This window comes from Ahaetulla prasina, chromosome 13 (genome assembly GCF_028640845.1).
Source record: "Ahaetulla prasina isolate Xishuangbanna chromosome 13, ASM2864084v1, whole genome shotgun sequence".
NCBI lineage: Eukaryota > Metazoa > Chordata > Lepidosauria > Squamata > Colubridae > Ahaetulla > Ahaetulla prasina.
Genome location: NC_080551.1, coordinates 26,410,555 through 26,434,026, shown reverse-complemented (window position 1 = coordinate 26,434,026; position 23,472 = coordinate 26,410,555). Strand labels below are relative to the sequence as shown.

General features: G+C 49.5%; 2 protein-coding genes across 6 annotated transcripts in view; one reads left to right on the top strand and one right to left on the bottom strand.

The window, feature by feature from the left end:
- Nucleotides 1–1,594: 1,594 nt before the first annotated feature.
- Nucleotides 1,595–13,130, top strand: LIPC (lipase C, hepatic type). Of its 3 annotated transcripts, none has more exons than XM_058156734.1 (9): nt 1,595–1,817; nt 6,450–6,628; nt 7,105–7,284; nt 7,547–7,664; nt 8,575–8,763; nt 9,452–9,694; nt 10,808–10,928; nt 11,445–11,663; nt 11,846–13,130. In XM_058156734.1, exons 1-9 carry the CDS (start codon nt 1,733–1,735, stop codon nt 11,943–11,945), a joined length of 1,434 nt encoding a protein of 477 aa, XP_058012717.1. In that variant the 5' UTR covers nt 1,595–1,732; the 3' UTR covers nt 11,946–13,130. The 3 variants fall into 3 exon arrangements, with proteins under 3 accessions (XP_058012717.1, XP_058012716.1, XP_058012718.1); XM_058156733.1 differs by having other exon boundaries at nt 1,596–1,817; nt 8,530–8,763; XM_058156735.1 differs by lacking the exon at nt 1,595–1,817 and adding an exon at nt 6,159–6,339 and having other exon boundaries at nt 8,530–8,763.
- A 766-nt stretch (nt 13,131–13,896) lies between these two features.
- ADAM10 (ADAM metallopeptidase domain 10) overlaps nt 13,897–23,472 on the bottom strand; it is a 32,903-nt gene continuing 23,327 nt past the window's right edge. For all 3 annotated transcript variants that reach the window (XM_058155894.1, XM_058155893.1, XM_058155892.1), the window contains exons 11-16: nt 23,091–23,241; nt 20,505–20,688; nt 19,901–20,009; nt 18,068–18,288; nt 16,515–16,641; nt 13,897–16,059 (exon numbers count right to left, since the gene is read on the bottom strand). In XM_058155894.1, coding sequence (XP_058011877.1) covers nt 15,965–16,059; nt 16,515–16,641; nt 18,068–18,288; nt 19,901–20,009; nt 20,505–20,688; nt 23,091–23,241 — 887 coding nt within the window. In that variant the 3' untranslated portion in view covers nt 13,897–15,964. The remainder of the gene's footprint in view (nt 16,060–16,514; nt 16,642–18,067; nt 18,289–19,900; nt 20,010–20,504; nt 20,689–23,090; nt 23,242–23,472) is intronic.

The window sequence follows — 23,472 nt, the reverse complement described above, 5'->3', positions numbered from 1 at the left end:
GATGCAGAAAAGGAATGAGAGACAGGCGGGGGAGGGGAGGCAGACAAGGGCAAACAGGACGGTGCCAAAGGCCATGTTGACCAACCGGCCAGGGGAGGATCCCAGAGGAACCGGGCTCCTCACTTGAGCCCCGATCAGCTCTGAGCCGCCTCTCTGGAGCAGGTCCTGCCCCATCAGGCTGGGGGGTGGGACGCCAGCCTCCCCTTCACTCGGGTGGGAGAAGAGGGGTGCCACCTCAACAAGCGAAAGGCCTGAGGCTGCCCTCCCACCTGGCCTTTCGCAATATCTCTGGAGAAAGGTCAGTGAAAGCAGTGGATTTCCTCCCCACTCCCCCAGCTTTCAGGACTGCTTTCTCAGTCTCACCCACTCAGGGATGCCCCAGGGCGGGGTGGGGGGGAGAGGAACCAAAAACAGCTTCTGATCGGGCCAGACAGAGCTGATTTGTCTAGGGGGGCACAGAGAGAATCAGACAATTCCATGCAAAAGGTTAATCATTAATGAACTGCTAGTCCTCACTACCCGCCGGCGACAAGAGGCCCCCTTCTGTCCCTCCACCACCGGGAACGAGCTTGGCCTGGTGTCTGTGGGCAAAGGCGCCATGAGACGCCAGGCCCTTCCGCTGCTCCTCCAGACCCTAGGGAGCTGGGGTCTCTGCCCTCCTGCCCACGGGTGGCATGGATGGCAATGCTGGCCCATTCAGCCCAGCAGATCCCCTTGGATCGGGGCCTCCGATATCAGAAGGCGGGCCTGGTTCTGTTTGAGAAGTCAAAGGTGTCCCTGGTTTGTCTCCCTTGTTTGCTTTGGCTGCAGGCGGCAGCAGTCTTTGCAACAGGAGCGATTGCCTGAGCCCCCCAATCAAGCTGCCCTTTACTCCTAGGCTCTTCTCCATCTCTCCAACTGGTTAAGGCAGCCAGTGCCGGCTCAGTAGCTGTCTAAATGCACCCCCCATCCTAGTTTTAGATGCAAGCAGCCCCCAAAGATCAGCAACGCAGGTGGAAGAACAGATGAAGATGGAAGGCACACTTAAAGGGGGGGTCATGAGTCCGGGGTGGTGGTGAAGTCAAGCAGTAATGCTGAGAAGGGGGGTCTCGGAATCCTGACAAGACTTTGGGGAGATTTCAAGAGGATGGCCAAAGCAGATGCAGAAAAGGAATGAGAGACAGGCGGGGGAGGGGAGGCAGACAAGGGCAAACAGGACGGTGCCAAAGGCCATGTTGACCAACCGGCCAGGGGAGGATCCCAGAGGAACCGGGCTCCTCACTTGAGCCCCGATCAGCTCTGAGCCGCCTCTCTGGAGCAGGTCCTGCCCCATCAGGCTGGGGGGTGGGACGCCAGCCTCCCCTTCACTCGGGTGGGAGAAGAGGTGCCACCAACAAGCGAAAGGCCTGAGGCTGCCCTCCCACCTGGCCTTTCGCAATATCTCTGGAGAAAGGTCAGTGAAAGCAGTGGATTTCCTCCCCACTCCCCCAGCTTTCAGGACTGCTTTCTCAGTCTCACCCACTCAGGGATGCCCCAGGGCCGGGTGGGGGGGAGAGGAACCAAAAACAGCTTCTGATCGGGCCAGACAGAGCTGATTTGTCTAGGGGGGCACAGAGAGAATCAGACAATTCCATGCAAAAGGTTAATCATTAATGAACTGCTAGTCCTCACTACCCGCCGGCGACAAGAGGCCCCCTTCTGTCCCTCCACCACCGGGAACGAGCTTGGCCTGGTGTCTGTGGGCAAAGGCGCCATGAGACGCCGCCAGGCCCTTCCGCTGCTGCTCCTTCTCTGTGCGCTTCTTGCTGAAGTGAAGCCCGAAGGCAGAAGAAAGAAAGGTAAGCTGCAGCCTCTGGGACGGGGCTCATCTCGAGCAGCCCCGGGGGATTGGGAAGAAGGTCCGGCTCAAACAGCCCCCCCCCCACAGCTTCCAAGGGACAAGGTGACTCTTCCCTGTTCACCGGAATTGGCGCTTCCCATCCAGAGAACAGGAGAGGCCTTGGGGGGCTGAGTCCCCCCCCCCAAGTGTGGTCAGGAGCAGCAAAGGCATCTCCGCATGAAAAGGGAGAGCGGCATATTCATTCATAGGGAAAGAGAGAGAGAGAGAGGAAGGAAGTCAGTCCAGTGGAGTTTCCCTCCACCTGGTTGAAGAGGGACCCATTTCTCCAGCCCTCGATTGCAGCAGGCAGGGGGAAGACCTGCCACATTGTCCCTGGAGTCTGCTGACTTTCACCTGTGTTGCGCCTGCTGTGTTCCCAGAGCAATATTTGCCTGCTGGATTAGCAGCAGCGCAGCCCATCCCCCCTCCCAAAAACAGCCCCTCCTCTGGCCTGACTCCTTGGCCCGTCCTGAGCCTGTCCTTCAGAGTCCCTTCTTTCTTCAGCTCTTCTTGGCCATCAGATACTGCCCCACCCTTTGGGGCCTGGATCCTCCCTGCATTTATTAACAAAAGCCAGCTAGGAAAAGGCCCCGCCTAGAAGAATGAAATAATTCTTCTCCTTGGGAAGGATCTGTTGCTCTCCTCCCAGATGTTGCAGGGGGGGGGCAAACTGTAATCCAGGGGTCCCCAAAAGGGGAGCAGAGCCTCTCAGTCTCTTTACTTTGCCCAGGTTGCCCCACAATCTTGTGAGTCCCCCAAAGCTGTTTGGGGCAGTCCGGCCCAAGGTTCCCTCCTTCCCTAGAGCTAAAAATGGGTTAGGGAAGCTCCTTTGCTAGCAGCCACTGAAAGCCAGCCGGGACTCCCGAGCCAAGACCAGCCGGTCCTGGGTAGCGAAGGGTCCGCAGCCCTTTATGAGACAGACAGAAAGCTTTTATCTTCGGACATGAGTGAGGGGTGTTTGCTTAGCAGCTGCACAGAAGATGTTGATTTGGGCTTCCCTTTCAGGCAGGGATTTGGAGAGTGGCAGCTTTGCCTGGTGCCAGGAGGATCAAGAAGCAAACTTTATTTATTTTTATTTTGGATGCAAAACAAAAGATTGTAATACTGCAGGACTAGTTGGAGATTTAAATTGAGGCTGCATGAAAATGACTTTTGCTTGAGGGGCTGAAGGAAAATTAATTTTTCACCCCTTCGTAATTTCTGCAAACTAGGATATTTTAAATTAAAAAAAAAAACTGGCCCTCTTTGTCAGAACTTAGAACGCAAACAGACATACTGGGACCAATCGATTAAAAAAACCCTTCAGTTTCTCCATTTTGCTGGCGCCTGAATTCCTTCTCAGCTTTTACAGACTGGCTGTAGGGGAGATTTGGTGATGGGGTTCCAAAAGGCGCTGGCTGATATTAGGGTTGTCGCAAAGATGTGGGAAGCCCTGGCAGAATTTCTTCACGGTCCCCGCTGCTTCCTCAGCCATTTGATGTAAAAGAAGCTGCCGGTGGGCTCATTTCTGAGCAGCTGAATTCTGCCAGCCTCACCCGCTCCCTCAAGTAGGGCACTGTCTTCTTTGAGCTCCTGCAGGGCAGGAGGCTGCCTCCATGCTTCAAGAGTGCCCCACACTTCCTGCATTAACTGGAGAGCATCTGTAGGTCTGTTTTTAAGATCAGCTGCAAGTCCTGGACAGAGACTTCCAGCTAGCTAACAGAGGAAGAAGATGGTTCTGGGCTGTCAAGGCTTGACAATTAATATAATAAGCCTCTTACTGCACTCCAGAATGTTTAATCAGATTACACAAAGGATTTTTGAAGTTTTTGATAAGCCACCACTTTGAGGTCTTAGGTGACACCCAGGTAGAAAATGATCTCCCTTGGTAACATTTTGGTAGCAGATGTTTGCTGTGAGTTTTGAAGGACAATTGGCTGCACTGAGAGAGGCGGATTCTGCTCAACCTGCTGTTTTCCTCTTTCCTTTCAGTCTCCATTTATTACAAATTCCTCAGATAAGAAATACAGGCCAGAGATGTATGAAATATTTGCCTTGGTTAATTATGAATGGGACAATTTAATTACTTCCCGAGTCTTCAGGCTTTGCATTCAATTATTCTGGACCTGAAAGTAAGAAATATGTGGGAAGAATTCACCCTAGTTAATTATGAATAAAGGGATTTTAAATACAATGCAGAAGCCACATAAATTGGATGAATAAATAAATACAGCCTGTACCCTTCCTGAATGAACACATTGCAGAGAGCAGAAGCAGCTCTCCCTGACTTCATCTCTCCTTCTGGCTGTAACGGAGATGGTCCTTTCTGGCTGGGGGTGTAGCAGAAGGCTCAGAATTGGGGACCAAACCCCAGATTCCTTCCCCCGAGTTCTGCTGGCCTAATCCCAGGGGAAGACTAGCTGGGGAGAAACTGGGCTTGGTTGCCACAGCAATGGCACTCTGCAGGTGCCTGTCATTCCCTTTTGCCCTGGGTTACCTTTATGCCCAGGAGCAGATGAGCTCTTCCACTCATGAAATCGGAACAGCTTTTCTCCTCTCCATGAGGGCCTTCCTTCCTAAAGAGGCAAGAAAGTTGCTCTTGGTTTGGTCTCTCTGGTGAGAGATCACGGGGGCTCCGATGGCACCAAAGGTTCTGGGCTAGCCGGGTCCGCCTGCAATGAGGCCACCACCATAGTCAGCTCAGCGGAGACTTTGCCACTACTTGAGCAGTGCTGGCGTGGGTGGCATCGCTTCTGCTGCTGAAGCATCACCTGGTGTGAGCTTCACCAGCTGGGGAGGAAAGGAGAAATGCCCAGGAGCAAACTGGCACTTTGGGGGATGGAGACAGCAGGGCCACGTAAGGGCCACGTGAAGAGCACTGGCACTCCCTGGGTTGGAAAGCCGAGATCCAGGAAGGTTCTTGGTTTTCTTGGTCCCTTGGCTGGTGCAGTTTCTATCCAAGCACAGCTTGGGCAGTCCGAGTGCAAACCTTTGCCCCCTCCCAGAGACCACCTCCCCCTCCCCCAGAGGGCACAGAATTCAAATGAGCCGAAAGGGTTTGCCCAAAGTTGTCCTGGACAGCCTGCGTCTTTTGCCCCTGGCTGCATCTGATGCAGCTCAAGCAAAGTGGACTCAATAATGGAAAGTCCCCCTTTTGCCCAGGAAGAGCAAACAGAAGAAGTGGACGACTAGATTAGAAGATCAGAGCAATCTTCTGGGCGGGTTTCTTGACTCATTCAGCAGCCTTGGTGACCTCTGGCTCAGTCTTCCATTCTTTGCCACTGCAGGGGCCCCCCTGCAAAGGGAAGGAAGGTGGGGCCCCAGGGGCCAGCAGGAAGGGGTTTCTGAGGCCCCTGGGACACCAAGAAAAGCCACTAGCAACTCCCTGCCCAGCTCCATTGCTCAGCAAGCAGATCCATAGCCTTAATATTTGCCGGGTAGCCTGGCACTGGGTGCTTCCGGAGGCCCAAGAACATCGGTCCTCTTTTGCATTTCTGCAACTCAGATCTCTGCTGCAGGTGGGAGGGGGGCTCTGCATGACTCCTTGCCGCAACAAATGGGAGGCTATGCTTCAATATTATGCCTGTGCTTCTTGCAAAGGCCTAAGGGAAGTCCTTCAATTTTATCAGGTCAGGCTCTCAAGCCATTCACGGAAGAGAGAAACGAAGGGAGAGGAAAAACAAAGGGAGAGGGATTCCTCGTGCAGCAGGGCATGAGAGACGCTGCTGGCTTTGGGTTCTGCTGGACTGCTGAGAATAGAGGCTAAAAATAGGACCCAGCAGCCCCCTCCAGTCTGCAAAACCTGCTTTGTTTTTGTTTTTTTTTGGGTGAGGGTTGCTCAGATGTACCCCTCAACAGCAAGTTGTAATTTTGGGATATATTGAAGGGCAAGGAGGAGGCAAGTGCTCTAATGATCCCCCACTCATAAAGGCATGATAAACTGCATGGCTGAAACTCTTCCACAGCCTGGATGGGGAGGGGAGAGGCACCCCAGACCTCTGGGAGGCTCACTTCGTGTGAGGGTTGCAGGGGGGTCACTTGCTCCTCCCAGGCTGCCAGATGTTGAGCGACAACACTGTGCTTCCTCTGTTGCATTGCAAAGACACAAAACTCACAGGTTGCTATAAAGGTGCTTTAGGTGGCCCTCTGGGGGCCTCCCAAACACAGGGGCCCCAATCTCATCAACTCTGGAATGTCTCAGTATCCCGAATGCTCTCTGTGGAGCCCCAGGCATTTTTTCCCAATGTGACCTTTTCAGAGTCTGTCTGACTCACCAAATCTGGGCAGATGATCCCTCAAGGGGCCCCTTTGCAGATTTGTGAGTTATGGTGTGTGTTGGCCCTAACAGCAGGGAAACTCATCAGGAAAAGAGGCTGGCTTGGACTGGGGACCTGGGAGGTTGATCTTCTTGGCTTTGGTTTAGCCTGCTGGAGGAAGGCAACTGGGTTCGTTCGGAGCCACAGCAGGATTGGGCAGCTTCTGAGTTAAGAATCGAGCCACAAGTAAGTTGTGAGCATGTTGTCCAAATTCAGCACCAGCCAATGGAGGGCCTAGCGCCCCACATCTCAGAGCCAGAGCAGGGCAAACCGCCTTTGCTGGCTGTCTCTTCCAGGCTCCCATCGGCAGCTGCTTCCCACGAGGAGAGGCTCTCTCCACTTCGAGGCCACGTTCCTGCTGTATTCCAACAGGGCAGAGCAGGGCTGCCTGATTAAGCCCAGCCAGGAGGAGGCGCTCAAGCAGTGTCCCTTCAACGCCTCCCTCCCACTGGTGATGATCATCCATGGGTGGTCGGTAAGGGGTCTTGTCTCTTGGGAGGGAGGAGGGCTTGTCTTGCTGCCACAACACAGGAGCTGGGGTGGAGACCTTCCTTGGGGGAGGAAGCCCTGTATCCCCCCCTCCCCCGGGCTGGAGGGGCTCACGCATGGTCCTGAAACACAGTCCCCTTTCCCTCAAGGGGTTCACAAGAAGGAACATGCCTGCTGCTCCAAAAATGATTCTCTAAAAGGAACAGCCCCCTCCCCCACACCACAACTTGACACCCACCCATGGAATTGTGGCACACAACTTGCCCCTTTCAAGAGAGCTCCTGCAATAGCAGAAGGACAAATGGGATGTTGGAGGGTCAAGGCTGCCTTTGGGTGTGGGGTGGCATCATCTACCCAGGGCTGTTGGGAACTGGGAGATGCCCTGGTCTGCTGGCACACAATCTGCAAGGGGGCCATTGACCCCCAGACCAAGGTGTTTCCCTTTGCCTCCTGTGGCTTCAGGTGGACCGGAGACTCGAAGGCTGGATTTGGAAACTGGCCGAAGAGCTCAAAACCCAACTGCCTGACACCAACGTTATCATCACCGACTGGCTCTCTCTAGCACATGCACATTACCCCATTGCAGTGCAGAATACGCGAGATGTCGGCCAAGAGATTGCTCGCTTCCTGGAATGGCTGGAGGTAAGCAGTGAGAGGAGAAACGCTCAGGCGGCTTGCTCAAGAGGGCGTCTCTCTAGCTGAGGATACCCCTGAAGGGGAGCCAATTGCAGCCTTCAGAGTCGAGCCCCCATTTGCCCAGTGGGCCATGTGGTCACAACCACAGTGGCTCCGATGGACCAGCTCAGGTCTCCCAGGTGGCCGGATGCTCTGGGCTGGCTCAGGGGACTGTGGAACTGCTCACTGCTTTGCCTTGGTCCTCCATCCGTTCCCGGCTCTTTTCCAGGAAACCGCGCAGTTTCACCGGAGCAAGGCTCACCTGGTGGGGTACAGCCTGGGGGCCCATGTAGCTGGTTTTGCTGGCAGCTCCATGAGAGGCAACGGGAAGATTGGCAGGATTACCGGTGAGTCCATCAGCCTGGTTTGACTTCACCTCAGGGTAAACCTGTCCATTTAGCAACTCCATTTGGGTGGGCAGGACTGGCAATTACTGTTGGACCCTGAGAAAGAAAGGCAGCTGAGGCAAAGGCCTGCTCCTTGGCTTCTGATAGAGCCACATCTGGAGAACGTTCCTGAAGCTGGATGGGAAGGAGCATTTCTCCCTGAAGGCTCTACTGACCGGCTCACAGGTCAGCTGGGTCAGCAGTGACTTGGGGGGCAGCTCAGCCCCTTCCCACATTTAAGGGGAATCATTTTCTTGTTCTGTCCTCCTCCGCCTCCGTCCGAATGATGGCTTAATTAGCTGGCACTATTAGCTCTGGCGGCAAAAGAGCCAGCGTCTGCCAAGAGCCCTCGTTATTTTCCACGACGCTGGTGAGTCACAAACTTCAGCTCTAGTCAATCAGTGGATTTGCCTGTTACAAAGAGACACACCAGCTCTCGCTGCCTTTTATATCCTGTGGGGTGTGGCTCCATGACTCAGCACTTCCTAGGCCTCATTATTTCTTCCACCTGGCCTGCTTCTGGCTCCTGGAGCTGAGCCAGGGAAGCCGGTGCTCCCAAGGTAAGTCCTGACGGCCCTTCCCCCTCACTGTCCAAGTCACTTTCTGGCAGCAGGCCTGGCTTCAAGTCACTTCCGGGCACGGGGCCAGGTTCAGGGGCTGGAGTCACAACATTTCTTTACCTTGCTCAAGGGAAGAGACGGCCTCCGCTCCTCTACAGCTCTGGCTGCCCTCCTTTTCCAAAACCTGGAGGTGGGTTCTTTGGCCAAGAGCTGAGAATCGTTCCTGGGCCATATTTCTCGCAAGCCTCACCGTGTCTCCCTTGCAGGCCTGGACCCTGCAGGCCCCCTCTTTGAAGGCATGTCCCCCACAGACCGGCTCTCACCAGACGACGCTGATTTTGTGGACGCCATCCATACCTTCACCCAGCAGCACATGGGCCTCAGTGTCGGCATCAAGCAGCCTGTGGCGCACTTCGACTTCTACCCCAACGGGGGAACTTTCCAACCTGGCTGCCACATCATGCACGTCTACAACCACATTGTGCAGTATGGAATTACAGGTAGGAGAGGCCACAAAAGGAGGCCCCGGGGATGGGGAGCCTTCCAGCCGAGTCCCTCAGGGCTGGCAGGAGCCCCAAGACAGAACTTGGAGCAAAAAGCAGGCTGCTGAGTGGGCCAGGGCAAGCCAGAGACTGAATGAGGCGCTCTGAGCTTTAACTACTGGGCATCTTTCTCACTTCTCTCTCCCTCACTGACTTGGCATTCTGCCTGCTCTGCCTTGGCAGGAGTTCTGGGAGGAAGCACCACGGGTGTCCATGGCCAGTTCCCTGTAGAACCTACAAGGGAGGAAGGGTTTTGGGATGGAGGGTCCTAACCTTCCATGTTGTGACAGCCTTTAAGTCAGGAGAGATCATCTCTGCACCAAGATGGCCAAATGGGGGTCTCCAAGCAGAGGAGGCCCTTGGTTCACAGGCAGGGTACTCCCTGGCATGCCAAAGGACCTGGGTTCCTGGGTTTCTGGTAATGCTGAGCTTCCTGCCGATTCAGGATACCAACCTGTTCTTAACAAACATTGACCTCTTGATCAGTAGATGACCCCTCCCAGTCCGCCCACTGAATGATTCAAAAGGAGACCAAAGAGGGTGGAGGGACTCTGGCAGTAGCAGCTGGAGAGGAGTGGGAAATTCTGCAGCTGGCGGGACGAGAAGCCTCTGACTTGCTCAATACCACCCTTCTGTTTCCCTGCAGGGCTGACCCAGACAGTGAAGTGTGCCCATGAGAGGTCGGTCCATCTATTTATTGACTCCCTGCGGTACAGCCAGAAGCAGATCACAGGCTATTGGTGCAAGAACATGCAGATGTTTGACAAGGGACGCTGCCTTGATTGCCGGGCCCACCGGTGCAACACCCTGGGCTACCACATTCAGAAGGCCAGGGTCCCTGGCAGCCAGAAGCTCTTCCTGAAGACCCAACCTCAAATGCCCTTCAAAGGTTGGTGGGGGAGTGGGCAACGGTGGACCAGCCCCAGGGGGGTCTTGTGGACGGGCCAGATTCTGTGTGAGATGTCCTCAGACAGTAGCAGCTGTGGAGATTCCAAATGGCCCCAGTTCAGAGAGGAAAACAGGCTGACCACAAATGAGATGACCAGCCCTCGGGCGAGATCCTGCAAGTAGGGGATGCCAGAAGCTCATGTCTACAGCCCTTAAAACCCCAGGAAAGGCAGGGAAGCCCCTGACCCGATGTTTGTGCCCCTTCCTAAACAGACGTGCATACCTGGCTGTTCAAAATGTTTTGGGAAGATTGCCTAGAACAAATGACCACAAACTACCTGGAGGGATGCCCAGATTCCCAGCGGGGCAGTGGCCAGTTGTCCACGCAAGAGTTGGACTTGGGCACCAATTTGAGGAGGGCTTTACTTTCCTGAGGTCCAGCCTGCCCCACGTGCCTCCCTTGCTAGGCCTGGCTGTGCTGCGGACAGAAGAAAAGATGCCTGAAGCTCTCCAGAACAAGAACTGCCTTTCACAAAAGCTAACGTGAAGGACAAAGCAGCTATTATATTAGGCTCCATCAAGTGACCTGCAATTCCTTTCTCAAAAGACCTTTGCAAAGACCATGTGAGGAGCTGAAGCAAGAATGAAAAACTAACACCAAAATGCCCCTCCCCCAATCCTAAAGTACCCTTCTGCGAAGGCCGTGAGTGGGTGTTCAGGTCAGCCTTCGTGCAAGATTGTCTCCTGCACAAGCGACTGATGTGGACAGAGGCAGCCCTGGCTCAGGAGGGTCTCCTGCCAGATCTGGATCTGGCTAAATTCAGAGGAGGTGAAGCAGGTAGCCTCTTCAGAAGCCCCACTCGGGCATCCCCCAGATGTGTGGGTGCTGCAGTCCTGTGATTTCTGGCCAGGAAACAGACCCCAAGAGTTGGGGAAACTCAGCCGAAAGGGCTCCTGAAGGAAAGGCCTGCCTGCAGTGAGGCTCAGGGTGTAGATGTTGATCGGAGGGCCTGAACTTTCTTTAGAGCAGAGAGAAATAAAGGGTGAACTGCTATATATATGTTATGTCTCTATGAAAGTGAAAACTCAGCTTGCTCTCCTCTCCTCTCCACAGTTTATCACTATCAGTTTAAAATCCATTTCATCCACGAATTCCAAGAACCACGAATTGATCCAACGTTCACTATCTCGCTGACTGGCAACAAAGATGACGTGGAAAATCTCTCCATCACTTTGTGAGTTCCACACTTTGCCCAATGTGGCTGGTGTCGTAGGCCTTGGCACAAAAGCCATGCTTCGCATCATGTGGTTCCTTGGCATGTTTCTCACCGAGGCCAATTTCCTCAAAGTGCCCCTTCATGTGGAGACAAAATGGCACATGCACAGGTAGCAGCACCTTTAGAGCTTCTCATTTCCCCCAGGGATGCAGGGATCCTGGAGCCAGATGTCCACACCTGGACACCATTTCTGCTTCAACCTCTTTTGCACTATTCTCCATCCACTGAGTCTTTTTGCATCGTTCTACTTTAAGTCAATAAACCATAGATACATCGATCCTCTTAGTAATGTATACCTGTAATTGTTGAACATACCATCGTTTTAAATTGGGAAATTTGTCAGTGCTGCTGCTGAACTGGCCCATGTCAGAGACAACTTGGTGGAAGAGCAGAACACAAACAAAGGAACGGACCCCTCTGTGTCATGAAGTCCTAGGCAATGGGTCTCATGGGGTTTCTTCTTCTCTCCCTTAGAACGGAAGGCATCACTCAGAATAAAACCTATACTTTCCTTGTCCCTCTGGATATTGATATTGGAGAGCTGATGATGATCAAACTGAAATGGGAAGGAACGGCCATCTGGGAAAACATTTGGGACACTGTTCAAACCATCATCCCTTGGAGAAAGGGGGACCGTCGGCCAGGACTCATTGTGACATCCATTCGAGTCAAGGCAGGAGAAACTCAGCAGAAGTAAGTTTGCCCAGACCTGTGCAACAAGGGCTTGCTTCCCACAGCCAGGGCCAGCAGCAGCGTGGAAAAGTGGCTCAGAATCACCATCACCTTCATTTCATAACTCTCGGACTGCCCCTGGCCCTGCAGAAGAAACTCACTCTTGGTTTAGTCATTAATTTTTCTATTTTCCTTCTTTTCAGAATGATGTTCTGTTCTCAGCTTGTGGATAATTTGCACCTCTATCCAGGTCATGAGAAAATGTTTGTGAGATGTGAAGTCAGTTCCCAAAAGCTGAAATGAGAGTATGGATGATAAGCAAACGTTTGAAAAAGCTGGTCCAGAGGGGAGGCGCCTCAGCTTTATCTTTTCATTAGAAAAAGAAGAGAAAAAAGGAACACTTCTTTTTGTACAAGCACACCAACATGGAACCTAAAAAAAGTGATGGATCAGGATGTACTGTAAATTGTATACATTCAAGACTAGATTGAGTAAACAAATAAAAAGTGAATAAAAAACTGAAACTAAATCTGCCTTGTGCAGAAAGACAATGACAAATCCACGTCTTTGGACTAAAAAGTATTTTTTTTCCTTGAAAGGGAGGTTATGCTCTTTAAGAAGTTAGGCTTTCTGGCATTACTGTTACTGGTCTGGCTGGGAGGAGGGGGCGGGGAGGGTTTTGGCCATGCTGGCTTTGGCAGATAAGAGCTGGACTCCAAAAACATTTGAACGGCTCACTCTGATGCACAAACACATTTGCAAAGTAAAATCAAATACAATTACTTCATTAAAAATTAGGGTTGAAAAAGCAGCAATTTGGAAGAAGAGACCGCTTCATGTTGCCTAAGGTTGCCCTGGGGAGAAAGCCAGCTCTGTTTGGAAAAGCATTCAGTGGAGGCCCCACTGTCCATCTGGATTGAAGCTCTGAAGATTAATCCCAGTCAAACACCTCAAAGGGTAGGAAATAGAGAGAAGGGAAGAGGGCCAGCGGAAGGCTAGCAACGAGTACTTTCAGAGTTTAGGCTGACCTTGCTGGTAAGGATTGTGCCACAAGCTTGGGGAAAAGGAGGCGGAGCTGCATCCCATCTCTGTCATATGGCACAAACTTATATTAAATATTTTGCAATTTGCATCTCTTGCTGACTGCTGTCCAGAATCCCAGGATAATAATATAGCAATCTAGTTGCAGGAGTGCAAAGAATAGAGTAGCTGTGCAAATTAATATTTTCAGAAAGGTGAAGCAAAAGGCTTCATCTTCTAATTGGGTGCTCCATTTTCAATAGAATCCAGCAATAGGAGCTGCCTTGCCAAGCCAGCTATCACTTTTTTTTAAATTTGCATTTATATCCCGCCCTTCTCCGAAGACTCAGGGCGACTTACATTGTGTTAAGCAATAGTCTTCATCCATTTGTATATTATATACAAAGTCAACTTATTGCCCCCCAACAATCTGGGTCCTCATTTTACCTACCTTATAAAGGATGGAAGGCTGAGTCAACCTTGGGCCTGGTGGGGCTTGAACCTGCAGTAATTGCAAGCAGCTGCTGTTAATAACAGACTGTCTTACTGTCTTACCAGTCTGAGCCACAGAGGCAGACAGTTAACAGCTGTCTTTCCCCTAAAGTTGCACTGAGGCTCAGAAGAATGTGGGGGGGGGGACCCACAAAAGTATAGCCCCCTCAAATGCTAATGTGGCCACCTGATTGAAGCACTATTTATTTTAGGGAGTGTGGCAATGCTTGCAAAAAATGAATGGGGTGCCATTTGCGTGGTTGTAGCTGCCTTTTTTTGGCACACCCATAACCCACCCCCCAATCAGAGCAAACTAAGAACTGACTTCCCACCTCCCTTCAATTCCGAAGGGGGAGCATTTGTTGAGCCACAAGAATCCCTCGCAGGGAGCAGGGAGCACAGTAGGCAAAGGGCTCCATCAGCACTCCTGAGTTGTGGCTGATAGGCCAGGGAAGCCACATTCCCTCCCTTCCTAAGGCCTCCCAGAATCTGGCGTGTCACCTGGCTCTTCTCCAGAGTCTCGGTGGTGGAAGGGAAGCTCCTTGGCCCCTTCTGGGAAATGCCCTTTCCAAGCTGGGCATAACAGCTGGCCATCCTGGGTCCTCCCTGGAGAGGCGGAAGCCATCAGCCCACGTCGCCAGCGCAAGGCGGCAGCTGAATCGGGGCCGGAGCTGCATGGACTTTTGCCGTGGCCTGTAGACGGGTTCGCTTCAGACTCACAGAAAGAGGGCAACTTCTGGAGTGATTTCATCAGGTCTATTTATTAATGCATTTCAAGTTTCAAAAACCCTTACATCTGTTTGCACAATACTTCATATTTTTTTGCAACTTTTTAGTAAAAATTTCCAAAGTGAACAAAAAATACTGTATAAAACACAGTGGACATTAAACTGACAGTAGTATTAGATCGCAATTTGCCTTGATAGTTTTATTTTACCACATCTTGACTTGCATTCGGAGAGTTCAGTGCATTTTTTCTTTGCAGAAAACATGAAACTTCGGCCCCCAGTAAAAACAGGGCAGCCGGCTGGCTCTCTGCCAAACACCCCCTGCCTGCCACAGGATAACATCACAAGCAAAGAATTTACATGGTCCAAGATCTACCATACTCAAGAAGTTACTAAGACCTCTTGTAGAATAAAAGCCACCATTTCAGAAATGCAAACCTAAGCTTCCAGTCTTTGCACAGTCTGAAGAAGAAGAAAAATCCCAAAATGTAGTTTAAAATGATTTAAAAGCAACTACAGAGACTTCTAGCTAGTTAAGATCCTTCAGAATTATTTATAATCTATTAGTCTGGGGGATTCATGTACAAAATTTGTCTCTAAACCATGTACAAAAAACCTGTATTCTGAAAAAAGTCACCACATACTGTACAAGTTTTACAAGGAAGAGATTCCCATTATATTTTTTTGAAGTTTTCTGCCTTGCTGGCTTGCGAGTCACACGATGAGACCAAAATGTCTAAATCTCATACTCTTGAAAAACCAAAACAAAATCCACAGCTTGGCTAGCACCCCGCACCCCACCCCCGAAAATACAACTGGGTTTCTAAGCAAAGCCAGAAATATTTTGCAGCCATTTGGTTCCCAATCAGCTTGGTGCTTTTGGAAAAACAGAAGCAGCGAAGTCAAGCTTGAATAATGCCCTCTTCCATTTCCTGCATAGCAGTTAAGCATATTGTGACATTGCTTTTTCTCTCTTTAAAAAAAATGCCAATTATATACACTTGCAGTAAAAACTTTGGGCCATTGTGCTGTTTGAGATCCTCTTTAGTGCCTTTCACATTCCCCAGCCTACAATAGTTACACAACCACAGCAACTCCCGCAGTAGTGGCTTCTGTTTTAGTGGTTATCTTTTAAAACAGTTTCATGCTGAAAGATTACCCCAATACTTGTTAAAACGAAACAACAAAACACAGCCTTACTTTCTCCCAAATTTTCAGAATTGGGATCCTTATTACCACTTATCAAGGTGACCTGATTACCAAATTATGACAGAATAGGCAAAGATTTCTTTTTTCTTTTTGAATCCTTCTGCGGCCCTCTCAAGAAGTCAGGCATTCGACTGAACCGTTCAGCGCCATCCCAGGCAGGTGAGCTAAACCCTGGACAAGCTCTTCCCATAGCAGCCTCCCTAGAGCAGCTTGGAATCCTTTCAGCAGAGCTGGGCAGGGAGAGGACCTGAACGCAGCACCCAGACAGCGTCTCAGTGGTAATTCTGACTGAAACAGAGATGCATAAAAATTGCACGGACTTGACGTGATTCACAATTCTTGTGTAAAGCATTACAGAATCCTGGACCTTTATACACCGTCAACCTTCTGTTATCCTGAGTATGTCAATTAAACAGTAATTTCTTCATTAAGAGCATAAAAGGTTTATAATATAAAGGAACATCCATATTGCAATTATATTGTTTTACAATTGCACACAGAAGTACAGGTGTACATTAGAAATACAATGTCTGCATATAACCACTTATATACATTGGCAAAGTAACGTCTCGCTTCCTAGCCCGGACAGCCGAAAGAGATGCTTTAATTCCTGCAAAGAGGTTCCGTCAGAGCTACCTTTGCCTACAAGTGAAGGAAAGGCATCCATGAAGAGCTGAGGAGGAGAGAATGCCTTGCTTAAGACTGCTAAAGATCTGCTTCACGGCCAGCCACTTCGCTTTGGGGCAGGGAAAGGGGGTCTCAGGGTCTGAGAACCTCCTCCATTAACCAGGGACAATGACTTAATACAGGTTTTCTTTGGAGTGAAATTTTCCCACTGTAGGCACTAGGAAGAACCAAGGCAAAAAGCAGCCCTTAGCGTCTCATGTGGCCCATCTGGTAGCTCTCTCGGGGCCTCTGGCGTGGAGGGGCCTGAGTTGTTGGAGGGGGTCTCCTTCGCTTCAAAGTGCCTGCAGGAAAAAAAAAAAAAAAGGGGGGGGGAGAGGCATGTTCAGAAGCTGCTTTGCCCAGCCAGCTGCTCCCTGCACACCTGTGATTCTGATTTGCCGACTGCAGCTCAGCAGCCATTAGCCAAAACTTTAGGAAGATTGTTTTCTGGAAAACAAGGGGCACCACCAAGCACCAGCCACAGCCACAGAATCAATTGTCAATGCTCTAAATTCTTTCACAGGCAGAGGGGTGAGGAGCGGTTCCTCAAAACACAGCTACTCCCCCCGCTGGTTCCACCGCGGCAGGCAGGGCAGAGCCGAGCCCTCTCACGGGGTTACTGCAGTTGGGTCTGTCCCTCCTCCAGCCCTGGCATGAACTCCACACGTTCTTGATGCAGTTCAAACCGGAGCCCTTCCGGTTCCTCCTCACCCAGTTCCCACAGCTGAAGTTCTTGCAGGGCTAGCAAAAGCCTCACCTGGAAGGGGTTTGGGTGGCGGCAGCTTCGGATTGCTGCTTGGGGTGTGAACGCTGCAGATCTTAATGAATCCCGCCATCAACATGATGAGTGCGATGCCCATGAGCAGGACGGCCCACCAGTGCGCCTGGAGTTGTGAGACAGAACAGACAGGTTTATTTTCCCATCTGACTGGGTGCTATGAAGGCTCCAGGAACAAAGAAGAAATGCCACTCTTCAGCGCTTGGAAGCCAGGCCACCCTTCGCCACAGGCTCCTTTAGCAATAGCGATAGCACTTAGTCTTATATACCGCTTCACAATGCTTTTACAGCCCTCTAAACAGTTTACAGAGTCAACGTATTGCCCCCACCAATCTGGGTCCTTTGCTTGACATAGTGTAAGCCGCCCTGAGTCTTTGGAGAAGGGCGGGATATAAATGCAAATAATAATAAAAAAAGCTTCTTTCCCTTGGGGGCAGCCTGTCTGTGCCCAGCCCCTGCAGAAGGGGTTTTATTTATTGTTATTTATTTATAAAATTTACTGGCCACTCGTTTTATGAAACAGTAATTCTGGGTGGCTTAAAATTACGTATACAGTTAAAACGTAACACGTTAAAATCTTGCAACTTAGCCTCTTGCTTAGATAGTGGTGGTACCACTGGGCTTGCTGGCCAACTGGGCCTAACTTGCCCAACCTTCACCAGGAGCAGGAATGCTGCCCTTGGCACGGTTCCCTTGGGAAAAGGAGAGTCGCAAAGAATGCAGCCACAGGGGCAGTTAAAGAGAGGAAATGCCGAGCAATTTTGATGAAAATAAAATATTGCTCCGGAAGCAAAGGAAGAGGTGGCTTCCAGAAGAACAAATGAGGGATGAAATGCTTTGGGATAAACTGAAGAATTGCTGGGAGGTGTATTTAAGCAATATAATTGCTATGGGAGTCGGTGACATTTGAAGAGAGAGATTGAAGCAGCTGCTATAAAGGGACTCTCCAAGAAAAATGCAGTGAAGAGAAAGTGACAAGTGTTCTGAGAACGCTGACAGTGCTGAGGCTGCAGGTGTGGATGAGGCAACTGGAGAAATGTTAACATAGGCTTGGGAATGCTTATGGAGGGCCTGTGAGATTTGCTTCATGTATGCAAAAATTCCCTCTTTGCCCTGACAACTGGAAGAATGCTATTGTTGTTTCCTAGGCAAAAGAAAAACTAGCAAGTGAATGCAAAAACGGGAGTTATGGAATGAATGTCAAAAAGCAAAAATGGCAACCTGTCAGAGACACAGCATGGTGCTAGCGTAAACTACTTTTGACTAGGTTTCCTTGTTCAAAGGGGACCCTTCCCTGAATCCTTAAAGCATTTTCCTCTTTCCCTCCTTGCAGTGCACCCTGTCTCCAAGCAGTAAACAAACCCACAGTGAAAGAGGCTTTTTTCTTAGGTGTTCTTGCCAGATTTCTTCAAATACCTTTTGAACACTGAATATTGATTTTAAATTTTGTTATCTCACCTTCAGAACATAAAAATTTCTTATTTTTGCAAAGAAACTGGCAAGGTTTGTTCATAGAGTTCCTTTCAACTCACCACAATCCACTCAGCAATGTTTTCATAGAGTTCTGGGTTGAAAATGGCCTTCTTCAGCCTGGCCAGGGGGCCGTCTGCATCCACCAGGCGACAGCGCATGAATACATCACAGTAGCCTTTGAAATCATTGCAGGGGGACCCAGGCTGGAGGGTAATGGTTTTGAAACTGAAGTGAGCCTTCCATGCTTCAGAGCCTGTACTGGCACAGGTTTCCGGATGCACTGGAACAAACAGAAACAATCTGCACCTCAATAGTATAGTTTTTGGAAGCAGAGTATCAGGATTTTGCTGTTCAAAGCAGAAAAATTACTGGCACGGAACGGTCAAGCTAGGACATTGCCATGAAAGAAATTAGAACCATGCAGAAAGATGGTAGCATTTATCCACAATTCCCAACAAGACACAAGAGTCTCTTAAACCTTATTATGCCTCACGTGCCAAGCCTTTCCTCTCCCCAGCCATGCTGGGACCAAGTGGGGCATCACTCTTCTGAGGCAAACACCACTTTTTTAAAGCTTAGTAAGAAATTATCTTTTGGGGGATTAAAAGAAAAGGATGGAACGGAAGGACACCAAATGATGAAATGCTGATGCCTTACTTTCAGTCTGAGACCGGGGTGAAATCCTACCGGTTCGCACGAACTGGTAGGGATGACTGGCATCGGTTCGCCGAACCGGCAGCAATCATCCCTGGAGGCCCTGTCCACGCCCGCCCGGTCACCTCTTCCGGCTCACTTGCCCCTTCTGGCTTGCTTAGCGCTTCTGGCTGCTTGGCCCACCCACCCACTCCCACCCTATATAAGTTCCCTTCGCCACACAACCCAGCTACTCACCTTGCCAGTCGCCTCGCCTGCTCAGCTCACAAAGATAAGCAATGTATGCCGCCCGCTCGCCCTTCGCCTTGGGTCGGGGCTCGAGGCCCAGGGACATGCAATTCCCCAAGGCCCCAGAGCCACTGTCCACTCGCCTCAACTGGGCTGGGGAAAGCATCATTCCCTGGCTCTCGCTTTTCCCTGGAGGTGCCGCTTGCTTGCCGCCAGCTACCCGCTCTCCCTTTGCCATGCAACACATCCTTACCTTCCTCCCGTGGCTGGCTGCCAGGGAAGGCAAGCCAGGGATGAGCCGTCACCACTGGGCTCCCCGCCAGCCCGCATCTCACCCCACCCTTGTCGCAAGATGTTCCATGCGCCGGCCACCCATGCGCACACTGTTTATTTGTCATTCATCAGTGGCAGCAGGCAATGGTGTGTGCATGTGCGGCCGGCTCATGGAACAGAGCGGCGATGGAGCGTTTAAGGAGGGGAATGACTCTGGTAACTTTCACTAAAAAAAGCCTGCAGCTGCTGCATCTTTTGGCACAAGAAGAGCCTCCAGGCACACCAAAAAAAGAGGCTGTGGCTGCAGGCATCTCACGACAGAGAAAAATAGGCAGAATAGAAATTAAAAAATTTTCCCTACTGGGTTCTGTGGGTGTGGCTTGGTGAAGGGGGTTTCCTGTGACTGAGTGGCTGTGAGTGGCATCGAGTTGGCCATGCCCACTCAGTCGCAGGAACCCCCCCACCAAGCCACACCCACAGAACCGGACGAGAAAATGTTTAGATTTCGCCACTGTCTGAGACTGCAACTGACAACTATATTCACTCTAGAGGCATCTGCTCAGCTCCAACCAGACATGAAAAGAAAGGGTAGGAGGACTCTTACAAAGGAGGGGCATCCCCCATTTACCCATGAAGGCTTAGATAATGAAACAGTTACTCTACCACATCCCTACACACATTAAAATAGGCAGAATGCTACAATCCAAATTTAAGTTGCTTAGCCTAACAAAACGTACTTCTCTTCATGCAACAGACATGGCATAGTTCTTTGTCATCCTTTGCATCAGAGCTGGCACAGGTGCATTCTTCTAAGTCGTATTTCTCACAAATGGACCCGGCACATTGCTGGGGAAGAAACAGACTAGAGATGTTTTATCTCATCAAGCTCAGAATGAAACCATATGAAATTGTAAAATTAATGTGGTGGCCCATTTTGAACTTCACCGTGTTTGCCCTTTTCTTTCCTACAAATAAGAAATCCGTCTGGCTACATAAAGCAGAGCCAGGAAAAGGGAAAGGGTTTGCTTCCCCACTTCGCCTCCCCAGAACATAATTCTGTCCCAACACCACTGACGTTAGGACAAAGTTGGGGATGTCTGGAGGCTTCCTTCTTCTCCAAAGAGTGAGCCTCTTGGCCTGACCACAGATAAACGGGGGATCTGTTTCAAAAACAGTCAGTACAAAGATTTTGGTTATTGAATTCCAGAGGAAGGGCTGCTTTTCCTGGCTGTTCAAGAAAGACAGCTGCAACAGATCAACAGAAAGCAGCACCATCCACTGGGAACATAAACACTGGAGCCCAATGATCTGCTTTGTAAAAACACTTCTAGAAGGACTTACACCATTGATGCAAACTTGGGTGTGTCTGTTGCACTCGGTCAGGTTTTTCTTTGGTGCAGATGTGGGGCAGAAAGAAGAGTTACCATTGCACCTCCCTTCTTCAGCACACTCAGAATCATTCCGGCACTTTTCCCGTTCTTTCTTGAATTCACAATTCTGTGTACAACAGGGGCCTTCACTGGGACTAAAAAGGGAGGAAAAAATTTAGTGCCATTCCAACAGGCCTCATCATTTTAAAGGAGATCTGTATTTATCCTCTGTGAGAGCCCTACTCCCTGCCACCCAATAGGTCAGTCTGATTTCCCTCTGAAAAGCCCCAGGAGAATCTGTGCTCAAAGTACTTTGCCCACAATCCAAGAGCTCGAGTGCTTTGAGTAGGACTTAAAAAAGAGTAGCCTGCTTGAATACACAAGGGCTTCTCCTCCAAATCAGTTTAAGCCTTTGATATGATGTCTAGCACAGTCCTTATTTAAATAAGGCATCCTTCCAATTCTGGAGGTAGCAATCAATAAAATAATTTCAATCCACCAGCAACGAAAGATAACGAAAGTGGCATGTAATTAAGCCAAGTTATCAAAAGCCAGATTCACTAGTAGATGGGAAATGTATTTCCCAGCCCTGGAGCTGAGCATGAGAAGCAGGTTCTCTTCTTCTAATTTGCCTGCCTCTAAACTTTGACCCAGGGTTTGGGATTCCTGGGTTGCCAATTCTGATAATTGGCAACTAGATCAACAGATGATGCTATTGATATGGCTCTGCACTACATCCTACAACATCTTGAATCTCCAAAGATCTATGCACGGGTCCTCTTTGTAGACTTTAGTTCAGCATTCAATACCATCATACCGGACATTCTTCTACATCAGTTAGCGGTACCTGAACATACTTGTAAGTGGATTAGAATAGAATTAGAATAGAATTTTTTATTGGCCAAGTGTGATTGGACACACAAGGAATTTGTCTTGGTGCATATGCTCTCAGTGTACATAAAAGAAAAGATACCTTCATCAAGGTACAACACTTACAATACTTAATGATAGTCATAGACTACAAATTTAACACTTAATGATAGTCATAGGCTACAAATAAGCAATCAGGAAATAATCAATATCAGTATGATTCGTAAGGATACAAGCAACAAAATTAGTCATAAGTGGAGGGAGATGGGTGATGGGAACAATGAGAAGATTAATAGTAGTGCAGATTTAATGAATAGTTTGACAATGTTGAGGGAATTATTTGTTTAGCAGAGTGGTGGCGTTCGGAAGAAACTGTTCTTGTGTCTAGTTGTTCTGGTGTGCAGTGCTCAATAGCGCCGTTTTGAGGGTAGGTTACAAGCTTCCTAACAGACAGGAAGCAGCAGGTGAAACTAAGCAAAATCATATCAGATATCTGTACAATTAGCACAGCCTCCCCACCCCCCAAGGATATGTGCTTTCTCCACTTCTCTTCTCTCTATATACTAATGACTGCAACTCAAAACGATCCATCTGTTAAACTACTGAAATTTGCAGATGATACATAAATTGGTCTCATTCGAGACAACGATGAATCTGCATACAGACGGAAGGTTGAACAACTCGTGGTGCGACCGGAACAATCTGGAACTGAACACACTCAAAACCATAGAAATGGTGGTAGATTTTAGAAGAAACCCTCCCATACTACCACCTCTTACATTACTAGATAACACAGTATCAACAGTAGAGACCTTCAAATTTCTAGGTTCTATCATATCTCAAGACCTAAAACTTCAAAAATGTCATCAAAAAAGCACAGAAAGAATGTTCTTTCTGTGCCAACTCAGGAAGCTCAAATTGCCCAAGGAGATGCTGATACAGTTCTAAAGAGGAACTATTGAGTCTGTCATCTGCACCTCTATAACTGTCTGGTTTGGTTCTGCAACCCAACTAGGCAGACACAGACTTCAGAGGATAATTAGGACTGTGGAAAAAACAATTACTACCAACCTGCCTTCCACTGAGGACCTGTATACTGCACCGGTCAAAAAGAGGGATGTAAAAATATTTAGACCCTTTTCGTCCTGGACATAAATTGTTTCAACTCCTACCCTCAAAACGAGGCTACAGAGCACTGCACACTAGAACAACTAGACACCAGAACACTTTTTCCCCAAATGCCATCGCTCTGCTAAACAAATAATTCCCTTAACACTGTCAAACTATCCACATCAGGCTGCTTTATTATTGTTATTGGTCTTCTCATCATTCCTGTCGCCCATCTCCTCCCACTTGTGACTGCATGACTGTAACTTTGTTGCTTGTATCCTTGTGATTTATATTGATATTGTTTCCTAGTATGATTTGATTGCTTATTGTACCATATGACTGTCACTGGGTGTTGTGCCTTGTGATTCTTGATGAATGTATCTTGTCTTTTTATGTATAGAGAGCATATACACCAAAGACAAATTCCTTGGCCAATAAAGAATTGAACTGAATTGAATTCCATTATCCATTCCATTCCATTGAAACAATCCACTCCTGTAAGCCAAGGCTGCCCTGCCTCTTTCTAGGCCAAGGCCGAGAGAGGGAGGCCTCCTCAAGAGCAGAAAAGCCTCTGAACCTGCAACTCTTGCCGGGTCTCAGCTTGCACTTCTTGTCCTCCGGCTGGTTGGCATCGTAGCAGCACTCATCTTTACACTGGTCACTGTAGCCACAATCACACTGCTCGCCTTGCTCTACCAGCCCGTTTCCACAGATGGGCTGGCCGGATTCTGAAAAACAGGAAGGTCCTCTGAAGGCGAACCAGGGAGAGACTTCTTTAGACTGAAGTGAGACACGGGACCATGCCTCCCTCCTTTTCTGGACCTGCCTCCCTTCTATAAAGCAGCTGCCATGTGGCTCTTTCTCAGCCCAGCCAAAGATCTATCTTGCCAGCCTCTGGCACATTCCTTTCTCTAAGATGCCTCACAGGAAAGGAGGAAACGGTGGACTCGGCCTTGGCT